Source organism: Plecotus auritus, assembly GCF_963455305.1.
Source record: "Plecotus auritus genome assembly, chromosome: 14".
In the NCBI taxonomy this organism is placed as follows: domain Eukaryota; kingdom Metazoa; phylum Chordata; class Mammalia; order Chiroptera; family Vespertilionidae; genus Plecotus; species Plecotus auritus.
In genome coordinates, this window is record NC_137780.1 from 7,003,984 (window position 1) to 7,020,705 (window position 16,722).

The 16,722-nt window shown below is 48.8% G+C and overlaps 1 protein-coding gene across 2 annotated transcripts; it reads right to left on the reverse strand.

Moving 5' to 3' along the window:
• Window positions 1-5,491: 5,491 nt before the first annotated feature.
• On the reverse strand, window positions 5,492-15,997 carry DEGS1 (delta 4-desaturase, sphingolipid 1). 2 transcript variants are annotated; one of them, XM_080651249.1, is made up of 3 exons: window positions 15,606-15,997; window positions 9,097-9,839; window positions 5,492-5,979 (listed from the first exon to the last, which is right to left on the reverse strand). In XM_080651249.1, exons 1-3 carry the CDS (start codon window positions 15,685-15,687, stop codon window positions 5,833-5,835), a joined length of 972 nt encoding a protein of 323 aa, XP_080507375.1. In that variant the 5' UTR covers window positions 15,688-15,997; the 3' UTR covers window positions 5,492-5,832. The 2 variants fall into 2 exon arrangements, with proteins under 2 accessions (XP_080507375.1, XP_080507376.1); XM_080651250.1 differs by lacking the exon at window positions 15,606-15,997 and adding an exon at window positions 14,992-15,548.
• Window positions 15,998-16,722: the final 725 nt, after the last annotated feature.

The following is a 16,722-nucleotide window of genomic DNA, read 5'->3' on the forward strand; positions in this document are numbered from 1 at the left end:
GGAAGACAGAGCCTGGGTATTCTCTTTAAAAAATGCCACGTGTTGGACGAATTAAGAAGGCGGCTCTGAATTCCAGAGGAATGGCCTTTGTAAATCCTTTTTAAGAAATGGCTGAGAATTGAGACCCTGAGTTGGAGTTTTGCCTGTGACTTTAGACAGGTTCTTTAGTCTTTCCTGTTTGTTTCTTGGCTGCGACGTAAGGATGATACCCAGGTGAGGGTAACAGCACATGAAGAGACTAGCCCCTGTCAGGCCCAAGGGCGGAGCCATCAGTATTTCCAGGTTAGTTAGTATTCTCCGGGAATAAGCAGGTCCATTTGTATACATCGTTCTTCAGTCCCAACAGATCATTTGGCTTCATTTAAAAAATACATATGTTGCCGAAACCGGTTTGGCTCAGTGGATAGAGCGTCGGCCTGCGGACTGAAGGGTCCCGGGTTGGATTCCAGTCAAGGGCATGTACCTTGGTTGCGGGCACATCCCCAGTGGGAGGTGTGCAGGAGGCAGCTGATCGATGTTTCTAACTATCGCTCTCCCTTCCTCTCTGTAAAATACCAATAAAATATATTAAAATATATATATATATATGTTTTTGTTTTAAATATATTTTTATTGATTTCAGAGAGGAAGGAAGAGAGAGAGAGAGAGAGATAGAAACATCAATGAGGTGGGTGGGGGCATGGGTGGGGAGGGGTTTGGGATGGGAATGGGGGGATGAGGACAAATATGTGATACCTTAATCAATAAAGAAATTAAAAAAAAAAGAAACATCAATGATGAGAATCATAGATCGGCTGCCTCCTGCATGCCCCCACTGGGGATCAAGCCTGAAACCCAGGCATGTGCCCTGACCTGGAATCGAACTGTGACTTCCTGGTTCATAGGTCAGCGCTCAATCACTGAGCCACACCAGCCGGGTCCTTTGGCTTCTTAAGATACCTGTGATGTAGATTCAGGTTCTTCGTATCCCCTGGCTTTCGTTATTAGTTCACTCAGCAAACTTGTACAGAGCCAGGGCCACCCTCGGGGCAGCCAGGTCCAAACAGGTCTGGAGCAGTGGCACTGTTTTCTCTAGCTGAGACAGCGCTTTGCCTCCTCAGCTCTTTGTCTCTGGAATGTTCCCTGGGTTGCGGGGAGAGGCCTGGTGGGTGGATGGGGCCCAGCACTCCCATGGAAGGACATCCTCCCAGTTGCCGTCCTCTGTGGAAGGCACGGTGGCCCAACACCCTCATTTCCCCACGAACAGCAGGTTCCTCGGGGGAGGTAACTGAAGGAGCTGTCACCGTGTGGGGCCAGGGCTGGGGCTCAGAAGGAAGCTCGTTAAAGCCTCGTTCTGGTTCTGCCACTCCACAGACATGAAGCTGCTCAACCCCAGGCAGGTTGCCTAACTTTGATTCTCGGTTTCCTCCTCCTCTGAATGAGGCGATGATTACCTACTTCACATTGTGGGCTTTCAAAGGAGCCAATGATGCTAGATTGGAACATGACAGTCCTCTCCCTGGTACATGTTCACACTGGTCTCTGATGCGGTACCAAAGGGGTCAGCAGAGGGACGAGAGTGCGGGAGGCCTCCGGGCCCACCTGGGGAAGTGGCCACATGGTGGCTGAGCGCACAGCGGTGGCTGGCATCTCACAGAGTTGGGGGCATCTCCTAACAGGAGGGAGTTAGGAACCAGCTCAGGTCCCAAGGACTAAGGAAGATTGGAGATTTGACTTGAGCCCCCCGCCTGCCCTCTGGGGGAAACAGCTACTTCAGTCAAACTGCTTCTGGCCCAGGAAGGGCTGGGCTGAGGCCCAGAGAATGGAGTGCTCTTTCGGGGTAAAAAACTCTTTAGGAGTTCATTGACTTGGTCATTCAGGTTTAACTGTTGGCGATTTCTCTTGCTTTTACTCGTCTACTTATTGCTGAAAAGGGAGCAGGGATAAAGAAATTGCTTTTATACAATTGAGGGCAGAAGGGTTTGAACTGGAATCTGGAGTCGTCGTTTCAACTCTGAGGCGTCAAAGTGGGGTGCAGTAGGGTGAGCCACCCAGTTATTTATGGTGGTGGTGGGCCCCTGTTTGGCCTGGCGGGCAGTCCCTTTGGAAAGCAGAGGTGGAAGGAAGCCGCCCGGGGCTCTGTGGGTGACCCCACCCTGGGCGGGAGAGACAGTCAGCGTGGCTTAGATGTGCTCGCAGGGCTAAGATGAAGTGGACTGTGCAGGCGCCGAACACAGCTCGGCAGGCTAGCGCCTGCTGTCAGCCAGGAAGCCGGCATCTGCTCAGACCACGGCAAGGTGACAGAGCGCTTTTACTGGCGACACCACCAGGAAGGACTCGCCTTCTGGCATGTTTCGGGCCCAGCCTGGAGGGACAGCAGGTGTCCAGGTGTTTGGTTAGGGTGAAGATGGGAGGTTGCTGTTGAGTCTGGGAAGGGAACCAGACTCTCCCTCGTGCCAAAAAAACAAACAAAACAAAAACATCAGCTACTAAATGGGAGGGAATAGGAGGCTTAAACCAAAATAACTGGACAATGATGGGCCCTTTCTCTTTTATCTCCCCCCCAGCCCCCGAACCCGCATCGATTAGAGAGAGTGGAAGGGAAGGAGGGAGGGGGAGAGACACATTGATGTAAGGGAGACACATGGATTGGTTGCCTCCTGAACATGCCCCAACCAGGGCCCAGGAATCAAACCTGCAACCCTTTGGTCCGCGCCACCCCCTCCATCCCCCCCCCCCCCCAGCGATGCTCTAACCACTGAACACACTGGCCAGGGCCCCTTTCCCTTTTTGACAAATGAGAGGTTACTCTGGGTCTTACTGGACCCTTCCTGTGGGCCTTTGCTAGCGACCTGAGGGAGGGCGATGGTGGCGGCCTCCTTGGACCAGCCGTCGCTGACCTACAAGGAGTAGAATCCAATGTTGCTGGCGATTCAGTGCCCGGGCCTTTCCCACAAAGCTGCCCTTCTGCTTCTTCCCCAAAGATTGTGTGCCCAGTAACACGGCCTCCGCTTGGCTCCATAGAAAGCTCCTGTGTTCCGTGGGCTTCTGCCCTTAGAAGACAATTCTAGGAGTATGCCCCGATCCAAGGAGGGGTACTGTCTCTTCCTACTAGTATTCCCCCCTGCAGCCTGGTTAAAGAGAACCCCTAGGATACTGTCCTCAACCCCTGGCTCCAGGCCACGTGCCAGCGCACACGTGCCCAGGACAGCAGCCACCTTCTGAACGGCAGTGCTGTGTTGTCCAGTGTGAGCTTCCTGAGCCACCTGCCAGTTCAGATGCAACTTGGCAAAGTCAAAGCTGTCCTTGCTCAGCTGACTCTCGCCTTTCGTCATGTGACTCTACCTTATCATTAGTTTTCCACCCAAAAAGCACCTGCAGCGTGATCTGACCTACATATCCCTGTCGTCAGATCCTGCTCCTTCTCCCCATCGGGCTGACCCTGGTGTCACCACGCCCTTTCAGCCTCCCTTGCGGTGCCTCCCCACTCATCCTCACCACGGAACATTCCAAGAGGCTTTTAGTGCTCTTGTGTTTCAGAGGGAATTTTTTTCCGGGGCCTTCCCAGCCTGAAGGCATCAGACTCTCCTTACTGCATTCCAGTGACAGGCTTCTCGGAGGCTTTCCCACGAGACAAGGAACAATGCATCACCTTATTCGGACAAAGACCTCCCAGGGTAGCTGGGCAATAGAATCATCGCAGGCTCCCACAGCCATTCAGTCCCTGGTGGTGTGTGCCCTCAGGCTAATTTCTGCAAAATGCCTCCCTTCTTCAGGGGGGCTGTCTCCCTCACAGGGCCAGTGTGGATTAAAGTGACAATGTGCACGTACACCAGGTCAGCGATGGCAGCTGCACGCCTTCCACAGCTCCAGCCACATCGAGACTCTCCAGTCTTGGGCGTTGGTTATTACTGAACTCCGATTCCCCGCAATGCCCAGCGCCAGAACATCAGCTCCTACATTTGGGACCACGTTTTGTCTTTGTATCCTCACTGCCTAAAGCGATGCCTGGCCCAGTGCCTGTAGGATGAATGAATGAATGAATGAATGAATGAATGAATGAATGCATTTTGGCTCTGGATTTAAACATTGTTTCACATGAGAATTTCAGGTTGGCCCTTTTCTCCCCTTCTGCTAAGAGACTGAGGCCAAATTGGGGCGAGGCCCTCGCTTCATCTGGTGTGCACCAGGAGCTGCAGCTGCCCGCCCATCACTCGTCCTCACCCACTCCATAGCCTGTCTCATCTTGTATGAGGATGTGACCGGCACGCCATGGAAGATAAGATCAGTACCCTCATTAAAGCAGCAGTGCCAAGGTCCTGGCCAACTTCAACAGAGCCTTGTCTGCATCTGCATCCAGGGATGGTGGCCCTGCCCCAGGCGGGAGGCCCTGCCCCTCGGCCACTGCTGCCCCAGCTGAGGAGAGAGTGGAGCAAAGAAAGAAGAGTCTGATGACGTCGTGGGCTTTGGTCTTCCTTTTTTAAGTACATTTTTATTGATGTCAGAGAGGAAGGGAGAGGGAGAGAGAAACATCAATGATGAGAGAGAATCCTTGATCAGCTGCCTCCTGCATGCCCCCCCACTGCAGGATCGAGCCCGCAAGCTGGGCAGCTGGAGCCACTGGCTAGTCCTACAGGCAGGGGGCCCGGAGGGCTTGGGGGGAACACACAGTCTCTTTCACATCTAGCATCGAACAAGCCCCAGGGATGTCTCGGATTCTTTTCCCCACCTGGCGCAGTGTATCTGAACTGGCAAGTTGGTTCTGCAAAGCTGGCTCTATTATCACTTTACACTTTAAAGCAATGGTTTTTTAAGCAAATAGTTCAAAGGCACGGGGATGTTTCCAGAGCAGGAGGATCAGAAGGGAAAGCGGAGTCCTCTGGGGAGGAAATGAAGTAGGTCTGCAGTCCTGAGCACGAGGCTCTTGCCCCTCAGCTGGGGAAACCCAACACATCCGGCTAATGATAAACACTGGAATTTTATATAGAGAAAAAATAACAGGAATTTTATAACAGCTCATATGAAGGATGCCTGAGGGTTGGTGTTGCGTACAAACTGTAGACTATTGACTTTTTGATCCCACGTCTTATTTTGCAGATGGTTCACATATGACACTAAATGGAAGTGACACACTTCAGGTGAGCAGGGCTGCCAGCCTCCCAGCCATGACGCTAGCCACCTGACACCAACGGTCTCCCATCGGCCTGCAGCCAGTTTCCACGGCAGTGACCTGAAACCGACAGTGAGCCGCTTCTACCCGAGAGTCAGTGGGCCTGAAACAGGAAGTTGCATGTTGGAGATGGTGAGCTTCGTAAGGACTCGGTTGATAAGGCTGTGCAGGGCTCAGCAGTGTCTAATTTAGGTCCCACGTACAACTGTGAAAACTAAAAACGAGAAATTCAGCTCGCAGTGGAAGACATTCCCAGGCCTTCTGTTTTTCCTAGCGACATTTTAAAGTAAGCTCACCTGCACCCTGATGAGCTAGTCAGACAAAGACAGTCAAGTACAAAAATGTGATAAATACTATTTATTGTGACTAACTGCTCAGGCTATTAGCTGTTATAATAAAGTAACGATTCATAGTGAAAATAATACAGGAGAAGTAGCTTTGTAAAAGCTCTTTATGATCTGCTCATAAAATGTCAAAGGCCATCCTCAACACCAAGACACGAACACGTTTCCTGCGCGGAAAGCCGAACACTGCATGGACAGGCTGTCTGCCGAGAGCCAGGTTAGCTTCTTGATACCAGGGGAGACCACGCTGTGAAACTGTATGCCGGCAGCTGACCGCTGAATTCCACCTGTGGGCTACTGGGAGGCTTCAGAGAGGAGCTCCTTTGGCTGTGACCACAGTCAGTCCAGGTCCACCTTGCCTTTCTGATGCCGCTTCATTCTTGAATAGGGACTGATTGTGTCATCCATCACAAAGTCATACAGGACTTTGATCCAGGAGTTGTAGTGGGGCAGGTTGTCGTAGTACTCAGCAGCTATCTTCCTCACCTGGGAGGGAGAAAACACAGCATGGTGAGTGATGGGGGCTCCCGGAGGCCTACCGAAGATGACAGACGGACGTGTGACAGACACGGAGAAACCACGAGACCCTTCTCCCTCCTAACTTCTCCAATCAACGAAGCAGCTTCATGAACCCTAAGCAATTTCAACAGTAAAATAGACTTGACCCTGGGCTGACTGACGCTTTCCTATCAAGCCCTGAGGGACTACGTATCTGGTTTATGTCAAGTTTGGCCTTTGGAATCTTTACCAACAGATACTTGTTTTTCAAGCACATCCGCATGGATTGTAGGGTACAAAGGTAACACGTGACCCTGCCATCAGGGAGCCTGCAAAAACGAATAAATTACTGTGGCATGCCCATTAGATGGGCACCTATCCAGTGTGAGGTCTGCCATCCCAAGTTGAGAATGTCTTTTGAAAGTGACTACTGCCAGTGTGACCAGGAAGCACACTGGTTCCATGGCTTCATCAAAATGTACAAAACTCTCCTGATAACTCCCAAAGGGAACAAAATAGCAGAAGCCAAGGTGGCGAACAGACAGCAAGAAAAAGACAGGTCACGTTTAAATTACGCCGTCAATTCGGGAAATGTGATAGTAGTTTCTGGTTGTGGAGAACCAGATGAACGTACCACTCTGAAGGAACAACTGAGTCAGAGAGCTTCCCGCAGGGTATCTCAGTCAGTCAGAAGAAACGTGATCTGATACCTTTGGACACAGTCTTTCAACATTCCTAAGGTCCTCCCATGAATAAGGGTATCTTCAGACCACACACATAACTATTCCAGCCGAACTTAGGTCAGAGCCAGCGGTAAGCAATGCATCCTAACAGCTAGAATCCCATCTTTCCGAAAAAGGAGAAAACCAGAACAAGGCCATCCTTGGTGTACACACCTTGGTGTACACGCCTTGGTGTACACGCCTTGAGAGAAAAAGCAGGAGGGGAGACTAGAGAAGTCTAAGGACGTCTGTGAGTTTAGCTAAGGCGTACGGAGACAACGTGAGATCCAGGGGAAATGAGACATCCGTGAGCCACGGGCCTTAAAGTCAGTAAAACCTGAACTGAGCTAAGTTTTCAGTCTGGGAAAGAAAATAACAAAAGTATGTGGCTTATGTTGGAAAGGTTCTCTTGTTCAAAGGGCAGCCAGCTTTCTCCATAACCTTTTACAAAATAAGTAAAATGTGCTTGCCAACTCGGGGAAGAGGCGAAGGCCACACGCCACTGCAGGCCAGCACATGGGCAGAGTGACCAAGGAGCGTCACGTCACGTTCACCGGGTTCCAAGCTGCTTCCAGACAGTTGTGTGGTGTTTCCCCATTTTCTTTTTATTTACCACAGAAAAGCTGATGCGCCCTAGCCAGTCTGGCTCAGCGGATAGTGTAAGCCCACAGACTGAAGGGTCCTGGGTTCGATTCCGGTCAAGGGCATGTACCTCAGTTGCAGGCTTGATCCCGGGCCCAGATCGGGGTATGTGGGGGAGGCAACCAATCAATGTGTCTCTCTCACATCGATGTTTTTCTCTCTCTGTCTCTCCCCCTCCCTCCCACTCTGTCTAAAATCAATGGGAAAAATATCCTTGGGTGAGGATTAACAGAAAAGCTGATGGAATAGTAAAACAAACAGCCATATGCTCTTCACCTGGGCCCACCCATTCACACAATGTCACAGTCTCTCCCCCCGCCCTCTCCCTCTCCCTCCCTCTCCCTCTCCCTCTCCCTCTCCCTCTCCCTCTCCCTCTCCCTCTCCCTCTCCCTCTCCCTCTCCCTCTCCCTCTCCCTCTCCCTCTCCCTCTCCCTCTCCCTCTCCCTCTCCCTCTCTCTCTCTCTTTATATATATATATATACACACATATACACTACATACTTTGCTTTCTTTGCTGAACCTTTGAAAGTAAGTTGCAGACGTTTTGTGACAACTTACCCCTAATATTTCACCCTTACATAATCAACATATATTTTCTGAGGACAGGGACATTTTCCCACAAAATCATGGTACCATTTCATTCCCCAGAAATTTAACATCGATACATCATCTATTACAGAGTCCAGATTCAGAATTTCCCCACTGACCCAATGTCCTTTCTAGATTTTTCTTTCCTCAATTGGGAATCCAATCAAATGTTACACATATAAACACCCAACATTGAAAAACTTTATGAGGAAATCTATAAAATTTTATTGGGAGGCAGTACCAGGGGTCCTCAAACTTTTTAAACAGGGGGCCAGTTCACTGTCCCTCAGACCGTGGGAGGGCCGGACTATAATTTAAAAAAAAAACTATGAACAAATTCCTATGCGCACTGCGGGCCCGGGACGCGTCGGCTGCTAAGCAGGACAGGCAGCGGCACCCGGCGGGCCGGATCAATGTCCTCGGCGGGCCGTAGTTTGAGGACCCCTGGAACCTATCTGGCTTCTATCGATTTAAAAAAAATCCAGAAAAACGATTATTACATTTCATACATTTGTACTTCTTTTTTTAGATTTATGGAAACTGTTTTTATAACAACTGTAAAGACTCCCCATTTTGAGGATGGAAAGTCTAAGAGAATTTACCAGAAAGACACCTGAAGTTAGGAAGGTGGTCCTTGGAGGGGATGAGAAGGTAAGGGTCAAAGTTTCTTTCATTTACTCCACAAACGATACACTAAAAGTCTACTGTGATCGAAACAGATGGCCCTGCCTGGGAGTGAGCAGTTCAGGAAACTGAGTCCATCTGTTCTGCACATCAGTTATGCGGGCATCTGTCTTCCACAACAAACCAACACGTCAGTCTTAGTTAGCCTGTGCAGGTTAGCAGGGATGAAGGTCATGTGAACTGTGCTCACTGCACAGAGGGGTCCCCTTCCCATTTCTGAATTACTTTGCAGGTAGCAGACTGTGCAGACCCCCCAACACTTCTCAACCCTAAGTGTTCCCACGAGGCTCCGGATCCCGGAGTGTGAACTCGGAAATTAGGCCGGCAGACTCAGGGCTTCTCCTCCCGTTTTCTCTGATGAGAAGCTCACTGTGAAATATATTAGATCCCTTTTAAAATAAGCCAGTTGAGACTAATTTTGATCACAGAGCCATCAGCAATTAGTATATATATGATATCCCTTACTTACCAGTGGAAGGTTTTTTCCGGGAATGTTGGGGAAGTCATGGTGTTCATTATGGTAACCCACATTGAAGGTAAGTAAATTCAGAGGCCCATAGTACGAGTAAGTTTCATGTCCCTTTAAGAACATGTAATGTTCAGCTATAAAATGTCCAGAGATCGGATGCAAACCTAGACCAAGTAAGGACGCTGCCAACATGTAGACTAAAGATTTAATTCCCAAAACGTAGTAAATGATCACGTCAAATGTGAGCTGGACCACAGTATTGATGATTTCCAGGTAAGTGATTGGCTTGGGATTGATGAACAGAGGTCGAAAAGCATAGAAGAGAGGCTGGAGAATAACCCAGATGAACTTTCTGAAAGTGGTACAGAAGAACCAGCCTTCAAAGTCGGTGGGAATATCCACGTCGATGCCATCACCTCCGAGGTAGCGATGATGATCCATGTGATACCGCTTAAAGGAAATGGAATACGGAACACCGATAGGAAGATTAGCAAACATCCCAAACCAGCGGTTCCACATGGCTTTGTAGTGGCCAAAGGCACTATTGTGGGAAACTTCGTGAATGGCCAGAGTCATTGAATGGTTAATGCAGCTGCCAAAGGCATATGCCCAAAATATGACCCATTTCCAGTCCAAGTCCTTCACTAAGTAAAATGCAGCCAACTGTGTGAGAACCATCATAATGACAATCCATATCAAGTTGGGATCAGGCTTCATCAAGGATTTTATCTCTGGATACTTTGCTGTAAAGAAAAAACAAAAATTAGGAACTTAGAAAAGCACAGTTCTACAATGATAATTAAATCAACAATTAAAGTAACACACTAATTTTTCCCCCCCAAATCATTACATGCCCTATTAGAGACTTGATCTCCTCAGGAAGGAGTAGATTCTAAGAGGAAGGTTACTAAATACCATGTCACAACAAATTGAGAATTTATGTAGGAAAAATTAGCCTCAAAATGTAGACTCTCCATGTTAACAAAAAGATAGTCACAAAGGAGTAAAGATCTCATGTTGTCCGATTACCTCTTCACCCCTAACAATTCTTTTTAAAAAAATATATATTTTATTGATTTTTTACAGAGAGGAAAGGAGAGGGATAGAGAGTTAGAAAAATCGATGAGAGAGAAACATCGATTCAGCTACCTCTTGCACACTCCCTACTGGGGATGTGCCCGCAACCAAGGTACATGCCCTTGACCAGAATCGAAACTGGGACCCTTCAGTCTATCCACTGAGCCAAACCGGTTAGGGCCCTAACAATTCTTTGTACAGTAAACATATAAGGTTTACTAAGTTAAAGCCATAGTCTGGCAAATCTAGTCTGTGTGTCTGGCAATATATTACATACGTAGGAAAGTGTCCCTAACGGTAGAGGCAGATCCTTCTCTGGCTCCAACCACCCAGGGAGAATGAATGTCTCTGGTTTTACATGTGTTGTCAGGTGTGTTGGGCCCAGGAAGGCAAAAGTTCCGAAGGAGCTTTTTCTTGGGCAAGTCATTCAGAGTGTTCTTCATCGGCTGCTTACTGCACACTTTCTTCTGAAAGTGGTACAGAAGAACCCGCCTTCAAAATCGGTTCAAATAAGCCATTCAGGGATCCAGCCTGAAACCCAGGCATATGCCCTGACTGGGAATTGAACCGTGACCCCCTGGTTCACAGGTCGGCACTCAACCATTGAGCCACACTGGCTGGGCAGAATGTTCTTGAAAAGACAAAGAAGGGGAAAGAGTAGCTTCATCCTCTTTTCTCTAAATGTGAATGAAGAATACAATAAAAGCTTAAAATGCAAGATGTATACTTTCATTTAAGTCTAGTTTTATATAAAGAAGTAAGGGTAGTGTTAGTTCAAGATGACTAACTCGTCCTTTCTCTCCTCTCCCCTTTTCTGTCTCCAGTCTCTCTCCTCTGATCTTTGTTGGCAGTAGTTCCTTTTAACCAATGTTAATAATTTTGTAGGCAATAGACCCCCAAGAAAGTAATCCTACAAGCCTAAAAGTGAATTAGTCTAAAACGAATTTTCCTGGTGTAAATGAAGAGTTCAAATAAGCCATTCATTAGAATATAAGCACTTTTGGAGCAATTCTCCCACAGTAGAATAACAACTTCAGTTAACTGATGGATAAGTGTAAGTAACAATGCTTTTGTATCAAGATGTGTTATTTCTGTTTAGACAAAGAGCTTCAGCATTTTTACCTTATATAAAACAATCAAAATGACACAGCTAACAAAGGATAGAAAACAATACACATTTCATAGGCACTCTAAAATCCTGAAACTTGTATGCACAGTTTTCTCAGACAGACAAATCAACTTGCTCCAAGTAATTCTGTACCAAATTTTTGCAAAGTGTAATAGTACATAAAAATCAATACTACAAGGGTGCCAAAGTAAGTAAATGGGCAAGAACAGTCTTTTCAACAAACGGTGCTGGGCTGTGCACATGCAAAGTAATAAAGTTGGACTCTCCCTTATACCAACTAACCCAAAGCGGAACATGGGTCTAAATGCAAGAAAACTATAAAACTCACAAGAAAACAGAAGTAATAAGTTATATAAATGCCAAACCACTGTGCTGTACATTTGAAACTAATATTGAATGTCAACTGTAACGGAAAATTTTTTTAAAAAGAAAAAAAGTAAATCTTAATATTCTTTATTTCTTGGATACTATACCAAAAACATAAGTAAGGACAAAAGAAAAAAAATGGATAAACTGGACTGCATCAAGAACTTTTATGTTGCAAACGATACTATCAGTCAAGTAAAAGACAACCCACAGAACAGGAAGAAATGTTTGCAAATCATGTATCTTGTAAGTGACTTGTATTTAGACTACCTAAAGGCCTCTTAAAACTCTTACAGTTACTGACCCAATTAAAAATAGACAAATAACCTGGGTAGTTTTCCAAAGCAGATAGACAAATGACCAATAAGCACAAGAAAGATACTCAGCATTTATTAGTCATTAGAAAAATGCAAATTGAAACCAAAATGAGATACCACTTCAAACCCACTAGATGGCTGTAATACAAAGGACAAGCAGTAACGAGGGTGTGGGGAAATTAGAACCCACACGCATGGCTGGTAAACCATATACAATGGTGCTAGTTTCGAAAACGGTTTGGCAGTTCCTCAAAATGTTTAACATAAAGTTACCAGGGACCCAGCAATTCCACTCTTAAGAGAAATGAAACGGGTTATGTGAATGTTCACAGCAGCATTGGTCCTAACAGTCAAAGGGTGAAGACCAGCCAAAAGCCTCCCAAATGATGAATGGGTAAGTGAACTGTGGTATATCCATACAAGTGAATGTTATACGACCACAAGAAAGAATGGAGTGCCCCTACATGCTACAACATGAATGAACCTTGAAAACATTGGGCCAAGTAAAGGAGTCCATCACAAAAAGACCGGTGTTGTATGATTTCACTTATAAGAAATGTCCCGAACAGGCAAATCTAGAGACAGAAAGTAGATTAGTGGTTGCTGAGTACTGAGAGTTGACAGTGGGGAGGGTTTCTTTTGGGGGTGACAACAAAGTCCTAAAAAGTGAATTGAAACAGTTACGTAACTCTGAATACACTAAAAAACACTGAATTGTACACTTGAATGGGTGACTTTAAAGTTGGTGAATTAGGTCTTAAAGCTGTTAAAAAATACTATTTCCCTGTGGAAGTATAACCGTAAAAGGAGCATTTCTTGTGGCTTATTATTTGATCTACAAGTAAGGTCTAATCCCAGGCCCTCATTAACTTCACATAGATGCCTTTCTCTAAAATTCATTTATTTATTGTTGACAGTATACAGATGTCTCCCATCTTCTCCCTTCTTGCCCCCCCCCCCCGCCCCCCCCGCCACCCAACTCCACCCCACCCCGGTCCTCTTATTCATATATGCATGTTTGTTCTTTGGTTAATCTCTTCCTGTCCCCTCCCCCTCATCACCCCTGCCCGCTCCGAGGTCTGTTATTCCGTTTCCTGCATCCATACCTCTGGTCCTATTTTGTTCATCAGTTTCTTTTGTTCTTTAGATTCCACTTACAAGTGAAATCACAAATGCCTTTTAATATTACTTTTAATATAACTCTAATTGTAAATTTAGTGTTGTTGGTTGTTAAACAACATATTTATGCTTCCTCATGCTTCCCTCCCCCCAAAACCTGACAAATTTCAGAAATATCTCTTATCATTTACGTTTAAGGTAAACAAATCTCCAGATTCTTAATTTCCTGATACTCCACCCCCGAAATGGAACACAGAGCAGTATTTACACCTGCTGGGGAGATAACCATATTTTCACTGAGCAATATGTAGTCTTTTATCTTTCCAAGTGAAATGGTTCAGTGATAATGTGTGGAAAAAAAGGCTCAGTGTTGAGATAAGCACTTTTTTACTTCACTGATTTTTCTGAATATTAAGTAGCTAAGATCCATATTCAGGAGTTGATTTTCCCCAGGTGGACACCTGATTATTCTTAGGCAATGTGTTGATAAGGCATATCTCTTATGTGTGACTTGCAAAATACACCCTGTAATTAAAAAGAACTCATCCAAGCCCTGGCCCAGTGGCTCAACTGCTTGGAGCATCACCCCTTACACCAGGGGTGGGCAAACTTTTTGACTCGAGGGCCACAGTGGGTTCTTAAACTGGACCAGAGGGCCGGAACAAAAGCATGGATGGAGTGTTTGTGTGAACTAATATAAATTCAAAGTAAAGGAGCGGAGGGGAGAGCAAGAGAACCCTCCGCTCTTTTGGCTCCGCAGGCCGGATAGAACAGCCGAAAGAGCCGGATCCGGCCCGCGGGCCGTAGTTTGCCCACGGCTGCCCTACACCAAAAGGTTTCAGGTTCCATCCCCAGTGGGGGCGCACACGGGAAGCAACTAATGGATGTTTCAAAACATTGATGTTTTTCCCTCTCTTCCTTTCTCTCCAAATAAAAGCATATCCTCTGTGAGGATTAAAAATAAATAAACAAACAAAAAGAAAGCATCCAAGAACCAAACTCTCTTAAAAGTCTACCTTTGTCTCGGCTGGTGTTGCTCAGTGGTTAGATTGTCGGCCCACGAACCCAGGGTTCTGGGTTGATTGTGGTTAAGGGCACCCCTGCGTTGTTGCAGGTTCCCTGCCCCAGGAGGCAACCAATTGATGTGGGTCTCTCACATCGATGTTTCTCTCTCTCTCTCTCCTCCCTTCCCTTCCATTCTCTCTAAAATCATGGAAAATATACCCTCCAGTGAGGATGAGCAACAAAAAGTCTACCTTTAATAGCGACTGTAAAGGTTCAAGCTCCCAATTTACTAATTCAATTTTTAAAAAATAATTTCAAAAGGATCCACTAACTCCTTTCTGTAAAAAACATGACATTCCTAACTTTAGATTCCCCCAGCAAAAACCAGGGGCTTGCTGTTTGATTTCAAATGGATGCTGAGAAGACAAACTAGGAAAATACAATGTATGAGAAAGAACTCCTCTAATTCAACTGACCACCCATTCGTTTCCTGATTGTTCGAGTAACAGCAAAGACGTTCAAGGCATCTGCTTTGGAGGCAATCTAACCCAGAACAGAATCGCCCTCTAACATTTACTCCCTCTTTGCTCGCCTTCAGAAGAGCGATCACTGACCCAGTTACTGGGAGGATTAAGTTGGGTGATGTTTGTCAAAGACTCAACCCAACACATCGCTAAGAGGAACCGGAGAGAGAAGCGAATTCTCTATATAATTCAGAAGCTCCAGGAGCTGAGCGCCCGCACCTCTAGAGCGATAACGAGGCCTCGTTAGCGGGTGCAGAGGCCTGAATCAGCCAGCACCCAGGGGACCAGCCGGCGGATCCTGGCACGTCTTCCAGAGATCGGTCTCTAGGTCCCCAGAACCCGGACGGATGGAAAATACCTAAGAATCTGCCCGTGTGTCGCAGGCCAGTGGTGAAGATCAACCAGACAACGAGCGTGAGCGCACGGGACGCGGGTCTCATCCGGGAAGCCCCAGGGGTCACTCCGGTCGGGTGGCGGCCCCTCCCCGGGGACAGGGCGGCGCCCTCGCTCGATCGCCGGTGCGTGGACCCCCGAAGCTCCCGGATCACGCCCTGCCCCGCACGCCTTCGCGGTCCGCCGCGCCCCGGCCCCGGGGAGGAGGGGAAGAGGAAGCAATGGCGCCCACCGGGGCACGGGGGTCTCCAAAGGAAAGAATGCCCCCAAGGGCGATCTAGCCGGGGGACGGCTCCCCCCACTCTCTCGCCAGCCGGATGCCTGCGCCTCCCCGAGGAAGGGCCGGCGCGGCGGGCTTGCGGGAAATCCCCCCTCCCCCCTCCGCCGGGCCGAGCCCGGAGCGCCGGCCAGAGGCCTCGAGGGCCTTTCCGGGGCGTCCGGGCGGCGGTGGGACGCGGAGGGAGCCGGCTCGTAACGGGCCTGGGGCGCCCACGGGCGTGCAGGGCCCGCGCTGGGAGAGCGCGCCCCGGCGGCGGGAGGCCGCGCACGCACATAACGGGGCGCGGGCCGGAACCTCACCCAGGATCTCCCGGCGCCGGTCGGCGTGGGGCTGGTCTGTGTAGACCCACTCGAAGTCTTCCCGCGCAACGCGGTTCCCCATGGCGGCGGCTCGCGACCGGCTCCCGACTGTCGCTCCCGCTCCCGGATCCTCTGAGGCGGCGGCGGCGGCCCGGCTAGAGTGGGCGGGCGGCGGGCGGAGCGGCGGAGCTGAGGAGGACGAGGCGGAGTCCCCAGGCCCCGCCCCCGACGGCCGAGGCCCCGCCCCTGCCGGCCGGCGAGGAGCGTGACCCGCGTGCGCGTCGCTCGTGGGCCCTCGCGCGGGGCCGGGCGCCGCCGCTCGGGGACGCGGGGTTCTGAGTGCGGGGACTCGTCCGACCGGCGGGAAGCCGTGCTGCGGTCCCGCTGTCCCCGGCCCGCCCCGCGCCCCGCCCGCGCCCGGGAGAAAGGTGGGAGAGGAAGGAAACGTGGCCACCCCCCAGCGCCGCTCTAGCGCTTCCGAGAAGGCTGGTCACGCGACCCGGGGCGCCGGTAAGGGCCGCGCGCCAAGTTCCCGTGTGGAAAGCAAGTGCTCCTCGGAGCCCTGGGCTGCCTCCTGGACAGAATGCCTCAGGAAGACGCGCGCGCGGAGCGAGCATGTGAGAGAACCAGGACAGAGCTTTACCGGGATGATTCTGGTGCGACCATGCCTCCCGCAAGAGGACTTTCCCGCCTCCCGCCTGTGGCAGGAGCCCCGCGCACAGCCTCTTCCTGAGAGAGGACAGTTTTGGTTTCAAAATTAGTTGCCACTTCTCTCTTAGAGACTTTGAAGTTACAAAAAGGAAGATAACCAGACATAATGTGACTCATAATAAAAGAACACGCGCGCGCACACACACACACGCATGCACACACACATGTATACTCGCACACATCTGATCAAGCCCTTGGATCCAGCTGCTAACGTGTAGGAAACAGGACAGGGGAGCATGTTAAACTAACCACAGGGATGCAGTCAGCGAGATCCTGACTGTGGGGACCTCTATGGGTTCTTTAATAAAAAAAATGCAAGGGGGGGGAATAAAAGAAGGGGGACCTATATATTAAAAGGGACTTAAACGACCTACCAACCAATTGCAATGTACTGACCTTATTTTGA

Coding starts and splice junctions, on each gene's coding strand:
- DEGS1 (XM_080651249.1), bottom strand. CDS start 15,687: ATGGGGAACCGCGTTGCGCGGGAAGACTTCGAGTGGGTCTACACAGAC. Junction 9,840..15,605: donor CCGGCGCCGGGAGATCCTGG/GTGAGGTTCCGG, acceptor TTTTCTTTACAG/CAAAGTATCCAGAGATAAAA. Junction 5,980..9,096: donor CCGGAAAAAACCTTCCACTG/GTAAGTAAGGGA, acceptor TCTCCCTCCCAG/GTGAGGAAGATAGCTGCTGA.